The sequence below is a fragment of the Balaenoptera musculus genome, chromosome 5 (assembly GCF_009873245.2).
Source record: "Balaenoptera musculus isolate JJ_BM4_2016_0621 chromosome 5, mBalMus1.pri.v3, whole genome shotgun sequence".
In the NCBI taxonomy this organism is placed as follows: Eukaryota; Metazoa; Chordata; class Mammalia; order Artiodactyla; family Balaenopteridae; genus Balaenoptera; species Balaenoptera musculus.
Genome location: NC_045789.1, coordinates 103,273,008 through 103,287,998, shown reverse-complemented (window position 1 = coordinate 103,287,998; position 14,991 = coordinate 103,273,008). Strand labels below are relative to the sequence as shown.

The 14,991-nt window shown below is 57.0% G+C and overlaps 1 protein-coding gene across 2 annotated transcripts; it reads right to left on the bottom strand.

Moving 5' to 3' along the window:
• Nucleotides 1-5,349: 5,349 nt before the first annotated feature.
• Nucleotides 5,350-9,558, bottom strand: MSX1 (msh homeobox 1). 2 transcript variants are annotated; one of them, XM_036851950.1, is made up of 2 exons: nt 8,856-9,558; nt 5,350-6,515 (listed from the first exon to the last, which is right to left on the bottom strand). In XM_036851950.1, the coding sequence occupies exons 1-2, from the start codon at nt 9,322-9,324 to the stop codon at nt 6,073-6,075; spliced, it is 912 nt and encodes a 303-aa protein (XP_036707845.1). In that variant the 5' UTR covers nt 9,325-9,558; the 3' UTR covers nt 5,350-6,072. The 2 variants fall into 2 exon arrangements, with proteins under 2 accessions (XP_036707845.1, XP_036707844.1); XM_036851949.1 differs by having other exon boundaries at nt 5,355-6,524; nt 8,856-9,546.
• Between the last annotated feature and the right edge of the window lie 5,433 nt (nt 9,559-14,991).

Genomic DNA, 14,991 nt, shown 5'->3' with positions numbered 1-14,991 from the left:
AGCATCAACTTGCTAGAATTCACCATCCAGAAAGGCATAAACCTGGATTCCAGCCCCCATGTCTGAGTCGTCAGCCCCGACTATTTCGGATTCTCTAGGAAAGTACACACACACACACACCTCTTTTAAGTACTCATAATCAAGGGTAATTGCTGGCAGTGCGAAGCATCTCACAAGCACTTTATTTCATTTTATACTCTTAAAAATTCAAAGGGATTGTTGCCACATTCCACACTTTCTCTACGGGGAAAGTAAGACTCAGAGAGGTTAAGTAACTTGCCCAAGTTCACACAGCTGATAAGTACCAAAACCAGGATTCTTAAGACCAGATGGTCTGACTCCAGCGGTAAACTGGCTGCTTCTAGAAGCACCGCCTTCTCGGTTGGGGGCAGGACGGGGGTGTCTGAAAGGATATTCCAGATCTTGGGCCTGGGTTCAGCGGAGCACGAGCAGGACGTCGGATCTGATTGCTGGGAAGGCGTTGGAGACTCTTCGGAGGCGCAAGGCGGGTGTGTGAGACGGAGGGTTGGGGGAGGGGGTTTCCAAGGAGGACCCCCAGGATGAGAAAGAAGAGCTGAAGTCACCCCGGGGTTCTTGGGAGTGCCTAGCATTCCTGTGGGCGATTCTTGATGCCTCCCAGTAAAAGCTTTTACATCCTGGGACTGATCCCACGCACACGCGCTGGGCACATTCCCTCACGGTGTCCTCCACGCAGCAGATCTCCCCCCAGCCGCATCCGCTGTGCTCTAGGCTATGCGGCTCGCTCCTCTGTGGAGCCCTGTGGCCCAGTATCTGAGTGGCTTCTCTCGGCCTCTGCCTGAAGTCTCTTTCTGCGAGCTGGAAGTCTCTCAGTACATCATTTCTCAGAGTTTATCTCCCCCCAATCAATGTCTATCAGTGGGTCTCCCCCCCGCCCCAAGATTATGTGTAAATATCAGTGTCACCCGGTCCTAAGTGACGGAACTCCCATAGGACGTTGGAGCGTAGCCTTGACGTGCCTCTATGAACTGGAGCTGTGTTCATTGGAATGCGTGTATGTTGATTGTGGGCGTTGGGTGTGTGCTGTGTGTGTTTGGTTGGGTTATATGTGTTGGTTTTATGTGTACACAGTGTGCAGCATATGTTGGTTTTGTGTGGTTGGGTGTCTGTGTGGCTTGGTTGTGTATGTGTTGTGTGTGTCGAATTGCATGTGTTTGGGAAGTGCCGTTTGGGCATGTGTGTATTTGTTGACTGTGTGGGTCTGTGTGCTGGGTGTGTATGGTTGGTGATGTGTGCTGGTTCTGTTTGTGTGTGTGCTGAGTGTTGATTGGATGTGTGTTGGGTATCTGCGTTGGTTGTAACATGTTTTGCATGTGTCATTTCTGTGTGTGTTGTGTTAGATGTATGTTTGTTGTGCTGTGTGTTGGTGTGTTGTATATGCGTTGATGATATATGTTCGTGTGTGTGTGTGCATGCGTGCTTGCGCGCGCGCGCGCGCAAGCGCTCTCTGTCGCCGAGGGAGCCTAGTCCAGCGTCAGGCTCCAGCGCAGCAAGGGGCAGGGGCTGGCGAGAGCAGGGGCTGTGGGCCTGCGGGGCCGCGGGAGGGCGCTGTGGAGGAGGCAGGCCAGTGTGATGAGAGGGTCGCCGAAGGCGTGGAGCGGGCGTGCTGTGCACGGCGGCAGTGGGAGCTGAGTGGAGCGGAAGGAAATCCAAGAGTCTGGGGCGGGCGAGCTGGGGTGCTCTGGAGAATGGACACTGGGCGGGGGTAGGTTAAGGTGTTTGCCCCGGCGGCGGGCGGCGGGGCTGGGGGAGTGTCCCGGCCCGGCCGCGGTGTGAGCTGCTGAGAGGGCGGGGACAGAGCCGGGGAGGCCGCACAGCCCCGGGGGCCAGGCCAGGCCGGCGCCAGCCGCCTAGTTGAAAGGCGGCCGCGGCCTCTCCTCGCTGCTTCCCGTTGCGCCCCCGAGGGCTCCAGGCTGGGCGCAGGCCGAGGCCGGGCCGGCCTCACCTCCGCGCCGTGGGTCACTAGGGGGCATCGGTCGGCGCGCGGCCCGGGGCCAGCCTCACAGCGGTAGGATTCGCACTCATGGCTCCCGCCTCGTGCCTCGTGAGTAACTGTCTTCACTGGGTCTCCTGAGAGAGCTGGGCCTTCAGCCCCGGGTCATCGAGCAGAGAAAGGAACCCTAGAACTAGGCCCTCTTAGCGCGAGCACTCCAGCCCCACCCCAGCCTCGCAGGTCCCTGGCCGTCCGGGCCCCGCCGACCTGCACCCAGAGCTAGGAGCGCCCCGGTCCCCCGCCGCCCGGTAATCTCGGTTCTCCGCGGGCTTCCACGCCATGGGCTTTGGTCTCGCCAGAGTGATCAGAAGCTGAGTTTTGCAGATTGAGACTTCCGTCTCCTCCCCAGCAAAACGAAAACGCTTTCACAGACAGCGTGCAGGGCAGGTGAGATGCCCCTCTTGTTCCCCAAGGGACAGAGCTTACTTGTGGTCAGGGCTGGAAGGAGTTAAATTCGTAGAGCTAAGGCCTGAGTTCTGAGCGGCCAGTTTTCCCAGCCCCAAATTGCTGGCCCGGACTCTGTGACCCTCAATGAGAGGGAGCTGGGCAGTACCGGGAAAGCGTGGATCCCCGAGTGGAATCTGTGTTCGGAATCCTTGCTCTCCCCCTTATTGGCTGTGTGACCTTGGGAAAACCGCGTAACCTCTCTGAACCGCAGTGCTCTCCCTTGTAAAAAATCTCCTAGGGTTGTTGGGAGGCGCGGGGGAAGTGGCGTGCGCCTGAACTCCAGCGCACAGTAGGCTGCGTTAAGTGCTGGCTCCTCCTCCATCACAACGTGCAAACGAGGTAGGTGGCGACTCCGTCGTGATTGATCCGATGTTTCCTGCCAGGCAAGGAAATTGATCCGTAAAGGACCAGGCCCGGGAACCCCTGCCCACTCCGCCCTCGCTTGATAAACAAGCAACTGCGTTGCAAGGACTGGGCTGGACAAGAAGCAGTGCCCCAGCCCCGCCTCGAATTCCCGCCGGACCCGGCTGAATCTGGCTCAGGGTCCTCACCCCACAGCAGCGCGCCGCCCTGATCCAGCAAACATTTATTGAGCACCTTATGTGTGCACGCCCTATCGAGGGAGGGAATTCAGAAACAAAAGCAGGGAGGCAAAGAAAAGGCTGAACGAAAAGAAACAAAAATGGGGAAACCAGGGGACATAGGAGTGGAAGGAGACCCGGACCCAAGGCTTGCAGAAGGGCTGGGGTGCGCGCGGAAGCGGGCTCGGGCGGGGGTCACAGGGCGGTGGCCGGTTCCATACTGGCTGAGGCGCTGGGTGGGGGAAGGGGGCGCGCCCACTTCGCCTGCAGCTACCGCCAAGCTGGAGCCTCGGTGCGTCTGCCGAGCGCGAACAGTTGCTCATTACTGCAATTATGTTGCTCTAAGGTTGCCTCGACCCTAAATTGCCAAGTTTCGAGGAGCCAGGAGGCCCGGGAGTCCGGGCCGGAGGAGATACCCGATCCTGCCCCGCCATTCCCCTATCCCGCACGGGTGGAAAAGATTCCAGTTTGCCGACGCACCGTGAGCTGAGAAAATTCAGATCCGCCCCCTATAACCCGGGCGCCCTCCCGCGCAAGGGCTCGTTGACGCATCCCCAAAATCCTGGGGGTGGGGGAAGGATTCCCAGGCCCATTTCGCAGATGAGAAAACTGAGGAATGGAGAGACTGATCTTCCCTACCCAAAAAGTCAGGCAGCCAGGAAGTGGCAGGACTGGGATCAACCACATGGGCTTCTCTGACTTCAAGTTCAGTACAACCTCCAAGACAGGAGAGTCGCCAGGGGTGTTCCAGAAAGGAACCTGGAAGATTTGTGGAAGCCAGGGTGTCCTGCGCGCGGTCACTCGGGATGCTGTGTTTATAGAGGGGGGAAATATCCTTTCAGCGTCTGCAAGAAATAGGGATGTACCTAAGCCCCTTTAAGGGGCCGCGTGGGCATACGGAGTCCAAGACATTTTAAAATGTAACTCCCCTCTCTTGGGGATGAAGAGGCCCAACTCGGGTTATGGCCGTGCTTGTGCCAGCCCAGAGGCCGGGGACTGCCTGGTCATCGGAACTGCACTCCCCAGCAAGCTTGCTTTCTTTTCTTAGGGGAGTTGTGACAAGTTCAGGCTGCAGCGCCAGCCGCGGGGACAGAGCCTTTGCCGGAGCTACCTAGACTGCAGGATCCGAGACCCAGGGTACCCCGGAACTTGCCCGGCTCTAGACGAGAGCCCACCTGGGGTGCGTGCGCGCAACCCTGCTCTCTCTTGGAATTCGAGGCTGACCTCCCCTAGGGCTAGAAGCCGCGCAGTGCGCCACAGACTCGGTTTCCACATCGTGAGACGGTCTCTATCCGTGGAGACGTCCACCCTCCCCTAGTCCAACGCCAGGTACTTCGGATTCTGACAACCCTTGGTTTGCTGGCTTCCCATCGCAAAGGCTCGAGCAAAGGCTGCCGGGGGGCTGCCCAGCGTGGAGTTTGGAGGCGCCGCCACTGCCGGACAGAGGTGGAGGGGGGGAGGGGCGCAGATCTGGTGAGAATTAAGCCAGGGCCCCCAACTCGAAAGAGAACAGAGCGGGGCCTGGAACATAGTAAGCTTTATTTGCTGGAGGTCATTTTCTGCCTTCAACATCCTCGCAGAATTGCCCCCAGAAGGCTAAACTTGGCGCTCGTTCAAATATATTCTCCTGGTAGCCTGAATATAACCTACTACATAAAAGAAAAAACAAGTTTGTAGGCAGGGCTCATGCAAAGGACACACTAAGGCGGGAAGTGTATGGTCGCCCTGGGTTTTCAGTAAAGATTTTTTTTTTTTTTAAGGGTTGCAATAGGAAGTGTGAAGGCGCTCATATTCTGGGAGCTCAAAAATTAGTTCCGCAAACCGCGTCTACACGGGCGCGGCGATTTAGAGAAGCAAAGCAATGCGTCTCCATCCCCCACTTGGCCTCCTGTGGGAAAAACAGGTTTGCGGGGGTGGGAATTGTCTGGATTAGCTGTCTGCAGTCATCAAACCATTTGGGTGATTCGCTTTGTTTTCATAGACAGGTTAAAAGGGGAGAAAAAAGAAAGAGTCGGTTATGGGTCGCCTGAGCAAGTGTCGATTTCAGCTTAAAGTGAATTGGAAAATTGAGCCTAATTATCCTAGGTAATTGCTTCAATTCTCCACTTGACTCTGCTAACGCAGATCTGTCCTGTGTTCAAAAAGACACCCCCCTCTGTCCCTGAATATCCTGTTGTCACGTTTGAAAAGTTGCTGGTATCAAACTACCATCAAACTGAAAGCAACTGTACATGTGAAGAGATGGCAAGAAGTAAAATTAAAAGACTAAATCAATAAGGAGATAATTTCTTGTAGCTTAAAATTAATTTATTTAACAAATATAGCTATAATATAAATGATAATAAAATTTCAAATATACAGTATATTACAACAATCCCTTCCAAAGGGAATCTTGAGAGCCACCCAAATGTACTGTTAAATAGAAACAGAATTTTTAATTTTTATTTTACAATTTCTGTCTGGTACTGGTAAGAGAGAGGTCCTTTCAACCTACCTTTGTCACGCATCTGTGTATCCCTCCCCCCAAAAGCAAATGTTTTACTGTTGAAGTTCTCTTAAGTTTTCCAGTGGAAGGACCTGGGATCCGTCTCCCCTGGAAAGTTCTCTTTCTCTCCCACTGTTCTCATTTCTGACATCTTCAGACATGAATTTCTCTGTGCTTTTTCCTGCCTGGTGCAGGAGGCACGGCCACTAGTTCTGGTGCAACCACTAACTCTGCTGGGGACTGTGGATACATTTCTCAGCCTCTCTGGCCTCGGTTCCCCCATCTATAACTCGAGGGGGTAGATCTAGCTTCTAGAAGAGCGTTATGGGACCCTTCTAGCCACTTTGGGGGAGGGGATCAGACTTCAGAGAGTGAACTCAGGGGTCAACCGAGAGGAGAAACCAGAGCAGTGTAGGGGTTAAAGGGAAGGAGACAGGCGGGGCTGAGCAGGGGAGCGCCCTGGGGGAAGGCTCCTGCTGCTTGCTGGAGAGATCGGCTGGCACCACAGGTAGGCGACCCTGGGCCCTCTATGTCAGGTGGTACATGCTGTAGCCTACGTGGGCTGTGTAGAGTCCCACGGGCGCCACGGGCAGCGCGGCGCGCTGGAAGGGGCTAGAGGCACCGTAGAGCGAGGCGCCCGCGGCGGCCGCTACGGCCGCGGGGCCGCCGAGGGGGAAGGAGAGACCGAAGGCTGCGGGGGGCAGCATGGGTTTGGCGGCCATCTTCAGCTTCTCCAGCTCTGCCTCCTGCAGTCTCTTGGCCTTGGCGCGGCGGTTCTGAAACCAGATCTTCACCTGCGTCTCCGTGAGGCTGAGCGAGCTGGAGAACTCGGCGCGCTCGGCGATGGAGAGGTACTGCTTCTGGCGGAACTTGCGCTCCAGCGCCAGCAGCTGGGCTGTGGTGAAGGGTGTCCGCGGCTTGCGGTTGGTCTTGTGCTTGCGCAGGGTGCAGGCCGGGGGGCTCAGCCGCCCTAGGGGGCCGAGAGAGAGAAACGCAGGAGGTTAAGACACCGGCGCGGTAGAGTCATCGGCCCATAAATGGGAATAATATTAAATTACAAGACCCACTCTTCATTTGCGTGGAGCACCTCAGCGCCAGGCACCATGAGAAGCGCTTGGAAAATATTTTCTCCAATTCCCACCACAGCCCCTCAGGGTAGACGTTCTTGCCTACCTTTCGCAAATGAGGAAACTAAGATTCCAGGTGACGCGTACCCATGTTCAAGGCCCGAAATAACTGGAAAGAGGCGGGACAGCCCTTAAAGCTAGATGGCCGCTTAAGAAGGCCTTTCTCAGTGGGGCCTTCTCCACCGCCACGCCACGCACATTGGGATGGTGGATGTTAGAATGGTGAAACGCGCGGAAAGAGGCCCTGCAACCCAGCCCGGGATCACGTTTAGTTTTAGGCGTTGGCCGAACATTTCTCCTTACCCACTAAGTGGTCAGCGCTGGGCTAGGCCGTTCTGTGGCCTGGAATCCAGATCTCTGATTTCCACTCTTTCCCTTGGAACAGTGCGTTCCTACAGGGTTCTAAGCTCAGTCCCTGCTGACTGGAGGTGGAGCAACCCCGGATGTCATGAATGTCACACCACGGCCAAGTCTCAAATATAAAAAGTGCCATGGTTTGAGGAGGCGCTTCATCTTAACGGGGCTGCTGCTTCTGATTGTCTCAATTGTCTCCTGCGCCTCTCCCACCCCCAGTGCCTTGGCCTCTGGTCACTTTCAAATGTGTGTGTGGGGGGGTGTGCCTCAGTCCGCAGAGATCAAGACTGCTGGTGCCGAGGTGTCTTTTTCTTACGGCTTCAAAATATCCCTCAAGGATGGGCTGTGAGCGAGCACCACCTCAGAGGGCTCATGCAGGTCCGGGACAGGGTCTGCTGGGCCAGTCAACCCCTGCCACACCCAGCAGCTGCGGCCAGTTAAAACAGGGACCAAAATTATTCCCAGGACAACAGAGATCCCGTCGACTTTGGGTCGGGACCCAGGCCCTAAAAGAATCCTCAAGTCCTGGAAAGGACGCTTTGCCTATGCAGCAGCTGCTCTCGGGGGAGAAATTAATTCAAATCGAGAATGTTTCGCCAGGCGGGTTTTGCCTAATTATGCAATGCTTTTTGCACGCTTTAAAAAAAAAAGATCCTTTGGGCTCTCAGGCCACCAGGATGTGAGTCAAACGAAATCTCGTGTTAACATCCCCGCTTCTTCCCTGTTCGAGACTATTGAGAGTCCGGGAAGCAGTTGGCCCCTGACTCGCTTTCCGCCGGGCCACCCGAGGGGCGGGCGCCGAGGAAAACGTCACTCCCTTCGGTAGCAACAGCCCAGCGCTGGGCCACCTTCTCCGGCCGTTAGGCACAGGGAGGGGCTGGCCTTTCAAAGACGTTTAATCCCCAGATAAAAATCATTCCTCAGCATCACGCCATTGAATTCGGGTTGCTATTATGCCGCGCAAAATAATCAGAGGAAACGAGGAAAACTTGGGAATTTCCCGTGCTCCTGAAATATCTCCGAGTGTGTTCGCTGCGCAGAGAAGCCAGGGGGCCGGGAGGCCTTGGAACGACCCCGAGGCGTCTTTGGCGGCTGGAGTCAGCTTCCATGACCCAGTCCGAGACATTTGGGAGCTCCCTACCGTGTTGGAGGGGGCGCCTCCCACTAACTGACTTGGTGCCCCGCCCCCTCCACTGGAACCTGAGCGCCCCCTCCCCCTAAGTGATCCATCCACCCAGAGCACCAAGTGTCTACCTGAAACACGAAGGGGGGGGGAAGGATTTTGCAAGAGATTCGGAAATACTTTGGGTAAAGAAATACTTTGGGGGAGGGGTTGGAGAAGGGGAGGGGGCGCACCAGGCTTCTACTATGAGAAAGTGAAACTCTGCGCACTGGAAAGGTGTCCGCACCCCTAGAACCCACCCGTTGCAGGAACGGCGAAGTAACAGGGCTTAGGGTCTGAAAGAGGAGCCAGGCGGGACTCCTGGGGTCGTTTGGGGGGGTGGGAGGGGCAGGAGGAGAGGGTGCCCAGACACCCATGTCCTACAAGTGAACTCCTATCCACAGCGTCGCCTAGCCAGGGCGAGGAGCCTGCGAAAGTGGACCTTGTGCTGGGCCTCAGCCAGGCCTCAACCCTCTTCCTGGGTGGGAGTGGGGAGAGGCATCAACCGCCGGCCTCCCCGCCAACCCATTTGCAGCACGGGCTCAGGGTACCGGGCTGCAGGTACGCAGACGCCCGAGACAAGCAGGCGCCAGCGCGCGGCCTGGCGCCCTCGGGTCCCGCACCCCCGCCGGCCCCCTCCCCCGCCGCCTGGGTTCTGGCTACTCACTGGCCGGAGGCGGGGAGAAGCGGGGGTTCTGCAACCACGGGGTCCTCTCGGGCTTCTCGGGGCTCTCGGCTTTGACGAGCGCATCTTCTGGCAGCTTGAGTAGTCCTCCCACCGAGAAATGGCCGAGCGGCCGCGGCGAGGACGGCGCATCCGGGGCACCCAACGACCCGGGCCGGGAGCCCAGAGGCTGCGCGGAGCCGCCCGCCGCCTGTGCGCCCTCGGAGGCCGCCAGGACGCTGTCCTTGGCCCCGGGCTTCCTGTGATCGGCCATGAGTGCCTCCACGCTGAAGGGCAGAAGCGAAGGGGACACTTTGGGCTTGGCCCCCTCCTCGTCTGCGCCCATGGCGGCCGCCGTGGCCGCGGTGGTGCTGGGGGTCTGGCCCCCGCCGCCCCCCGCCGGCTTGCCGAAGGCGGAGTCCTCCACTTTGACACCGAGTGGCAAAGAAGTCATGTCAGCAGCCGGGGCCATGCAGAGCTGGGCCCCCCCTCCAGCCTCAGCTCCGGCCAGCCGCCGGGCATGAGCTTCGGGCGGGCTGGGAGCGCGGCCGGCCTCTGGGATTGCCCGGGGCCCTGGCCGGGCGGGCCCTCCTGCGCGCGCCTCCCGCCCCTCCCCAGAAGACCAGCTCCGGTGCTCTGGGCCTGGTTATCCGCTGGCGCCGCGGCGCAGGCCGAGTTCCCGGGCGCACCAGCCGGCTCCGGGTCGGGCCGCAGCTCCCCAGAGAACTTGTTAATAAGGCGAGGCCAGTGCGGCGGCGGCCAATCAGAGCGCGAGGGGGCGGTCCCGGAGCGATCCATTGGGCCCCGCTCCGGCGGACTCGCTCGGAGGCGCGCTGGGCCTCGGGGCGCGCAGGGATGGGTCCGGCCCCGGGAGGGCAGAGGAGGGGAGGGGGCGCTCGAGAAACGTTCCTCTGCGCTAAAGCCCGCCGCCGCCTGTCCCTGTGTGGTTCCTCCTGGGTCTCTATTTTACTGTGTTCCTGGGGGACTTTCCCTTGTTCTCAGTCCTTCTCTTCTGCTCTTCCCTCTCCTCCCCTTCCTTTACCGCTCCTCTTTCCCAATTGCTCCCTTTTTTCTCTACTCCTTTCCTGTTTCTCTCTCCTACCTCTCCCCTTACCTTTCTGTTCAGTCAGTTGCTGTGTCTGTTTCTACCCAGTGGATAGTGGAGGATAGTCCTCCAATATCTGCCTCCCCTTTTCTCTACCACGATAATTTGTGTTCAAGCCATTTCTTATATATTCTTTTTATAGTTTAAAAAATCTGCAGGGTTATTTATTATAGTAGAAAGACATAACATTAATTTCTTCTTTAAACATTCATTTTCTTCTGTTTCAATCTTCAAAACTTTACCTCTGCGTAAAAGTGGGCCTTTGTCTCCTAAGCGCTGGACTGAAGTTTGCCCAAGAAGCCACGCTCCCGTGGTGCTATGGATGTTAACAATAAGAATACATTATGTTATCTGGAACGGATAATCGAGTTTCATACCCGATGTGTACTTTCCTGCTGTGAACTTTCAGGAGGATTACAGCACCTATACCGACGACCGGCTCGGGGACGAAGCCGGTCCTTTTGATATAGAACTTATTGAATATAAAACCAACAGAAACGTCAACAAAACACTGATCTGGCCTTAACGTAACCTCGATCAGCGTGTCCGCAAAAACAATAACAGTCCCTATCTCTGGATCGCTGATCTTGTGTGTGTGTGTGTGTGTGTGTGTGTGTGTGTGTTGGGGGTAGGGGGAGGCGCATTTGGGAGAGACGGCCAAGAAAAGAGGACTGCTCCTGGGACGGATCCTTGGTGCTGGGCTTGAGAATTTTTATTTTGCCAATTTCGGAGGAAACGTGATTTTATTTTTGCTGTTAAAAAATAGAGGAAAATGAGTTGGGGGTGTGGGGAGACGGAGGATCTACACAAACTCGGGTCGGGGCTCGGCGGTTTTCTGAACCTCTTCTTTATGGCTTCTTATCCCGGGGCCCAGGCCGGCGGCTCCCGGGGAGCTGGCGGCAGTGATTGGCGGCTCACCGGGACCGGCCATTGATGGCTGCGGGGTTCTAATCTCCAGGAAACACAAGGGGCTGCCGTGGCCATTTAGGGGTAATTATCCGAGCGCGGAGGGACAGCGAATTCCCTCGCCTTTTAACTGGACGCAATAAAAGCTGTAGATTAGGGGCATCCAGATTAAGGAAAATGAATGACTAGAGAGGGAACTTTATTACCCGGACGGCGTCCGGGGTCTGGCAGGAGGGGTCGGGCTGCGGACGCCGGGGCCATTGGCAGCCTCCCATCTGTCCGCAGGCTCCACGACGTTAAGGCCTTGGGCGGGTTCGGGAATACTCTCGTCTGTGAAATTTACGCAGCCTCTCCAGACTTCTTGCGCTCCCGAAACTGCAACACAAGCAGTGGGCAGGGTCTGGGGCCTCCAGCTCGCGTCCGGCCCAGCTGGAGGCGCGGCGCACGGACGCGGCCTCTCTAAAGGCACCGTACCTCTGGGGGGCACGGAGAATAGAGAGTCCTTCCTCCAGGCAGGGAAACCTAGGCCCTGGAGGTTTGCCTGAGGGTGCAAAGGATGGAAGGCCAGAGCTGAGCGACCTGACACTCAGCAAGGCTGTAGGCCGAACACCTTGCTAGCAGCCCAGACCGGATGGCCGACTTCTATTGACCGCCTTTCCAATTAAACTCTCGCTGGAACGGGCGAGCCGGAATCTCACTCTGCACTCGGTTGAAAGAGGGAGAGGAAACCGAGGCCCCTAGGCTGTATGGGTCAACATTTTAAAAGCGAGCAGTGTGACTTTCGGTTGGGACTTGCTGTGTTCCTCCCTCGTCTCCCATAGCAAAATGTTACGGGATCACTTTGAAAATCTAATATAACTAAGAACTTTCTAACTAGAAAATGCACATCAACAAAAGCAACTTAAAAGGCTCTGTACCCACTTGGAGTCGGCCAGATAAGAACCCCTGCTTTAGGGCGGAGCTGGGGCTCGAACCCCGAGAGTGCAGGCGCGCGGCGTAGAGGGGGCTCAGGGCTGTGTCCGGCGGGCGCAGCAAGGCCAGGCCGCGGGCCGGGGGCCGGGCGGCCGGGCGGCCGGGCGGCGGGAGAAGGGCCGCATCGCTAATTGCGGGGATAAACAATCTGTCACGATCCCTCAGCGCGCCTAATAGGCAGACGAGGATGTTGTTTTTAGGCGCCAGCGGCGGCCCGATCAAAGGCAGCAGCCGGCGCAGGGGCCCTTGAAGTCGCGCCCCCGCCTCCTGGGAGCAAACCGCCTGCGCCCGCAGCCCCCGGCCCTGCCGCCCGCCCCTCTGCTTCGCGAGCCCGTCCCGAACCCCACGGCATCTTTTTAGGTTCGGTCTGGGTTCGTGTCTGTTCTGGCTCGGCGCGGCGGGTTGACCGCAGCACCCGTGCAAGGCGAGAAGAGTGTCTGCAGAGGGAAAGGGGTTCAGAGTGGATTCCACGTGGAGTCCGTGCTCAGAATCGCGCGGGGTTCTTCCACCGATCCGCCACTGGGCTGCGGGAAAAAGATACCCACGGTCTCAGAGAAGGGACTTAGAGAAAAAACCCAAAATATCCATCTGTCTCCCGGGGCGCGTTGTTCCCGCGGGAGGAAAGGCACAAGTTTGGGGCAGTGAGAGGGAGCCTTCTCTGCGTTTATTTTCGTCTGGGCCTTTTCGGATTTCCCGGTTGGCGGGTTCCGAGAGCTGACAGGGCCGGGGGCTGCGCCTGTTATCTCGCCGCCAGCACTAACCCCCAGGCGCTTCTACTCCCGGCATTTCTCCGCGTGGCCGCTGCAGCCAAGAAAGCCAGGCTGTAATTCATGCCTGGCAAGGGCAGGGCTGGCCCGCAGCAGATAAAGCTCCGGGACTGGCGCTAGGCTTCCGTCCTCGCGCACTCCGCTCCCCTCCCCACCCTCCCGCCTGGCTCCTACTTCCCTCATTCCGGGGCATCTTAAAGCGCTCTCCATGCCCCGAACAGATCACCTCAGCATTTCGGTTCCTAAAGAGGGTGTGTCCTGCGGCCACTCTCTGGGCAACTGGTGGTGGTCTTTTTTTCCCGCAAAACGCCTATTTTACGGGACTGCGTGGCTGCAGAGGAAGGGTGGTGTTTTAAGACTCCCCCCTCGTGGGCAAAGATTTGTTTTGAGAGGGACCCCATTGTAAAGACCGCCGTCACTATCTGGGTATTGCGCACGGATTCGAAGAGCCTGCAGGCTGGTCCCTCACTTCGGCATTCGTTGTCACCTCCGTCGGGTTTTTGTTTACGTCCCCTCCCCCCCTTTCCCAATGCATTTTGTGGCCTCGACCCAGGAATCCTGCGTGCATTTTTAAAATGTGCAGCTCAGTGGGATCCCCCGGCAATTAGCGAGCCCCAAACAGTCCTCTTTAATAGAATGAATGTGCTATGAAAACCGATTACCCGGAACGATTTATTTTGGTGGGAATTCACCAATCTCCAGGAGGGCGACGGAGGGGGAGAGAGGGGAGGTATTTTGTCCTGGAGGTAAGGGGGGTTGACGGGTAGACAGAAAGCACCACCCCGGGATCCCCCAACTTGCGGAGGGGGCCTCCCGACCGGAGTTCTCCAGTCTTTTGGTCTCCGTCGCCTAGAAGTGAACGGCTAGGAGTCAGAGGTTTGGGAAACTGTCCGGGAGTCACTGATGGTATCCTTCGGGAGGATTCAGCTTTCCAGAGAAAGACTCCGGAGAGCTAAGAACTCCAGGGAGTCTTCAGCTACTGCCTGAATATCCACGGCACAAATCCGGAGCAAAAAGCTTTCTGTTTTCCCGGGACCTGGGCAGAACTTATACCTTTTAAGAGTTGTGGTGCTCTTTTTAATGTGAAGGGTGGGGGAGGGAGGTGGGAAAGCTACTAGTAAAAAACATTTTCTCCTTCTTGCTCGTTCCTTCGCTTAAGTGGGCCCAACTTGTGGGTGGAACTGCCCAAGAGCGGAGGATTTCACTGGGAGAAATCGACAAGCCCGACTCCCTGTTTCTTCCCCCTTCCCGCCCTGCCCTTCCACCCCCTCCCCCCTTACTTCTTTCCTCCTGAGCTGGCCGGGGCTTCCTTGTGTCTTTAAATTCGGAAGGGGGTGAGGGGGTCTAGATCCGCAGGGGAGAGAGGGGCCCCCCTTTCAAATGGCCCAAATTAATGTGATCGCGACATGAGGGTGCACTTGGGGAAGATGAAAGCGGAGGCCGGCCGGCTCCTCCTAGAGCTCTATAATTATAGATAATATATCCCATTTCAAAGCAATTAGACCAATCAGGCGTAACGAACCACTTTGCTGCCGACGAATAACAAAGGCGCACGGTTATTTAAGCCTGGAGATGTCAGGCAGACCCCGAGGCTCCAGGGGCCGACCAAACATCTTCCATCCCGGCTCTGCCCACCCTGGGCCGAGGAAGGCTCGCCCTTCTCCCCCCAGGCTCTGCCCAGCCCACCGAGGCCCCCATCTCAGTTCCGGCAGGGGCCTGGATGTGCAAGGGTTGGAAGGAATGGGAGGAAGAGAACTGACTTTTTTTGAGTTGGGTGTCAGGGCTCTTGTCAGAGGTTTCACAGACTTTCCCCGATTTAATCCTCTCTACTCTGGGAGATAGGTATTACTATAAGCTTTTTTTCCCCTTCCAGATGACAGAATAGAATCAGAGAGGTTAAGTGTCTTGCCCAGGGTCACACAGCTAGTTGGTGGTGGCGCCAGGATCTGGACACAGGTGGTCTGAATCCCCAAACCACTCTTTTCACTCGCTGTAGCGGTCTCCTCTCACTGAGCTGTCAAAAGACGAAATGCATTAAAATACAGAGGGTGCTGTCAGGATTTGGCGGCACCACCTCCCAGTCCCGCCCCCAATCCAGGAAATGGGTTTTGGGTCCATCACTTACTACTCTTCTCTCCTGCTCCTCTCCTCCCCCTGCCCACCACATTCTCGAGTCTTGAAAACTGTCCAGATTTCCAATGAATTTATCAAATGTGGAGGATCTCAGAGAAGAAAACAGATCCGGGCTGCGAGCTGCTTCACCAGCTGAAGGCCATTTTTTCCGAGCCTCGGTTTGTCGGCTTTAAAATGGGAACTCTGTCCCCCAGCTCAGAGCCGCTGAGCTTGGCCCTCCCGCAGTGGCCATACCGCCGGACTTCGCGCTGTGGCA

What these genes read in the sequence shown, in the direction of transcription:
- MSX1 (XM_036851949.1), bottom strand. Translation starts at nt 9,324, where the DNA reads ATGGCCCCGGCTGCTGACATGACTTCTTTGCCACTCGGTGTCAAAGTG. An exon ending in CTTCTCCCCGCCTCCGGCCA is followed by an intron (nt 6,525 to 8,855) that starts GTGAGTAGCCAG and finishes TTCTCTCTCTCG; the next exon opens with GCCCCCTAGGGCGGCTGAGC.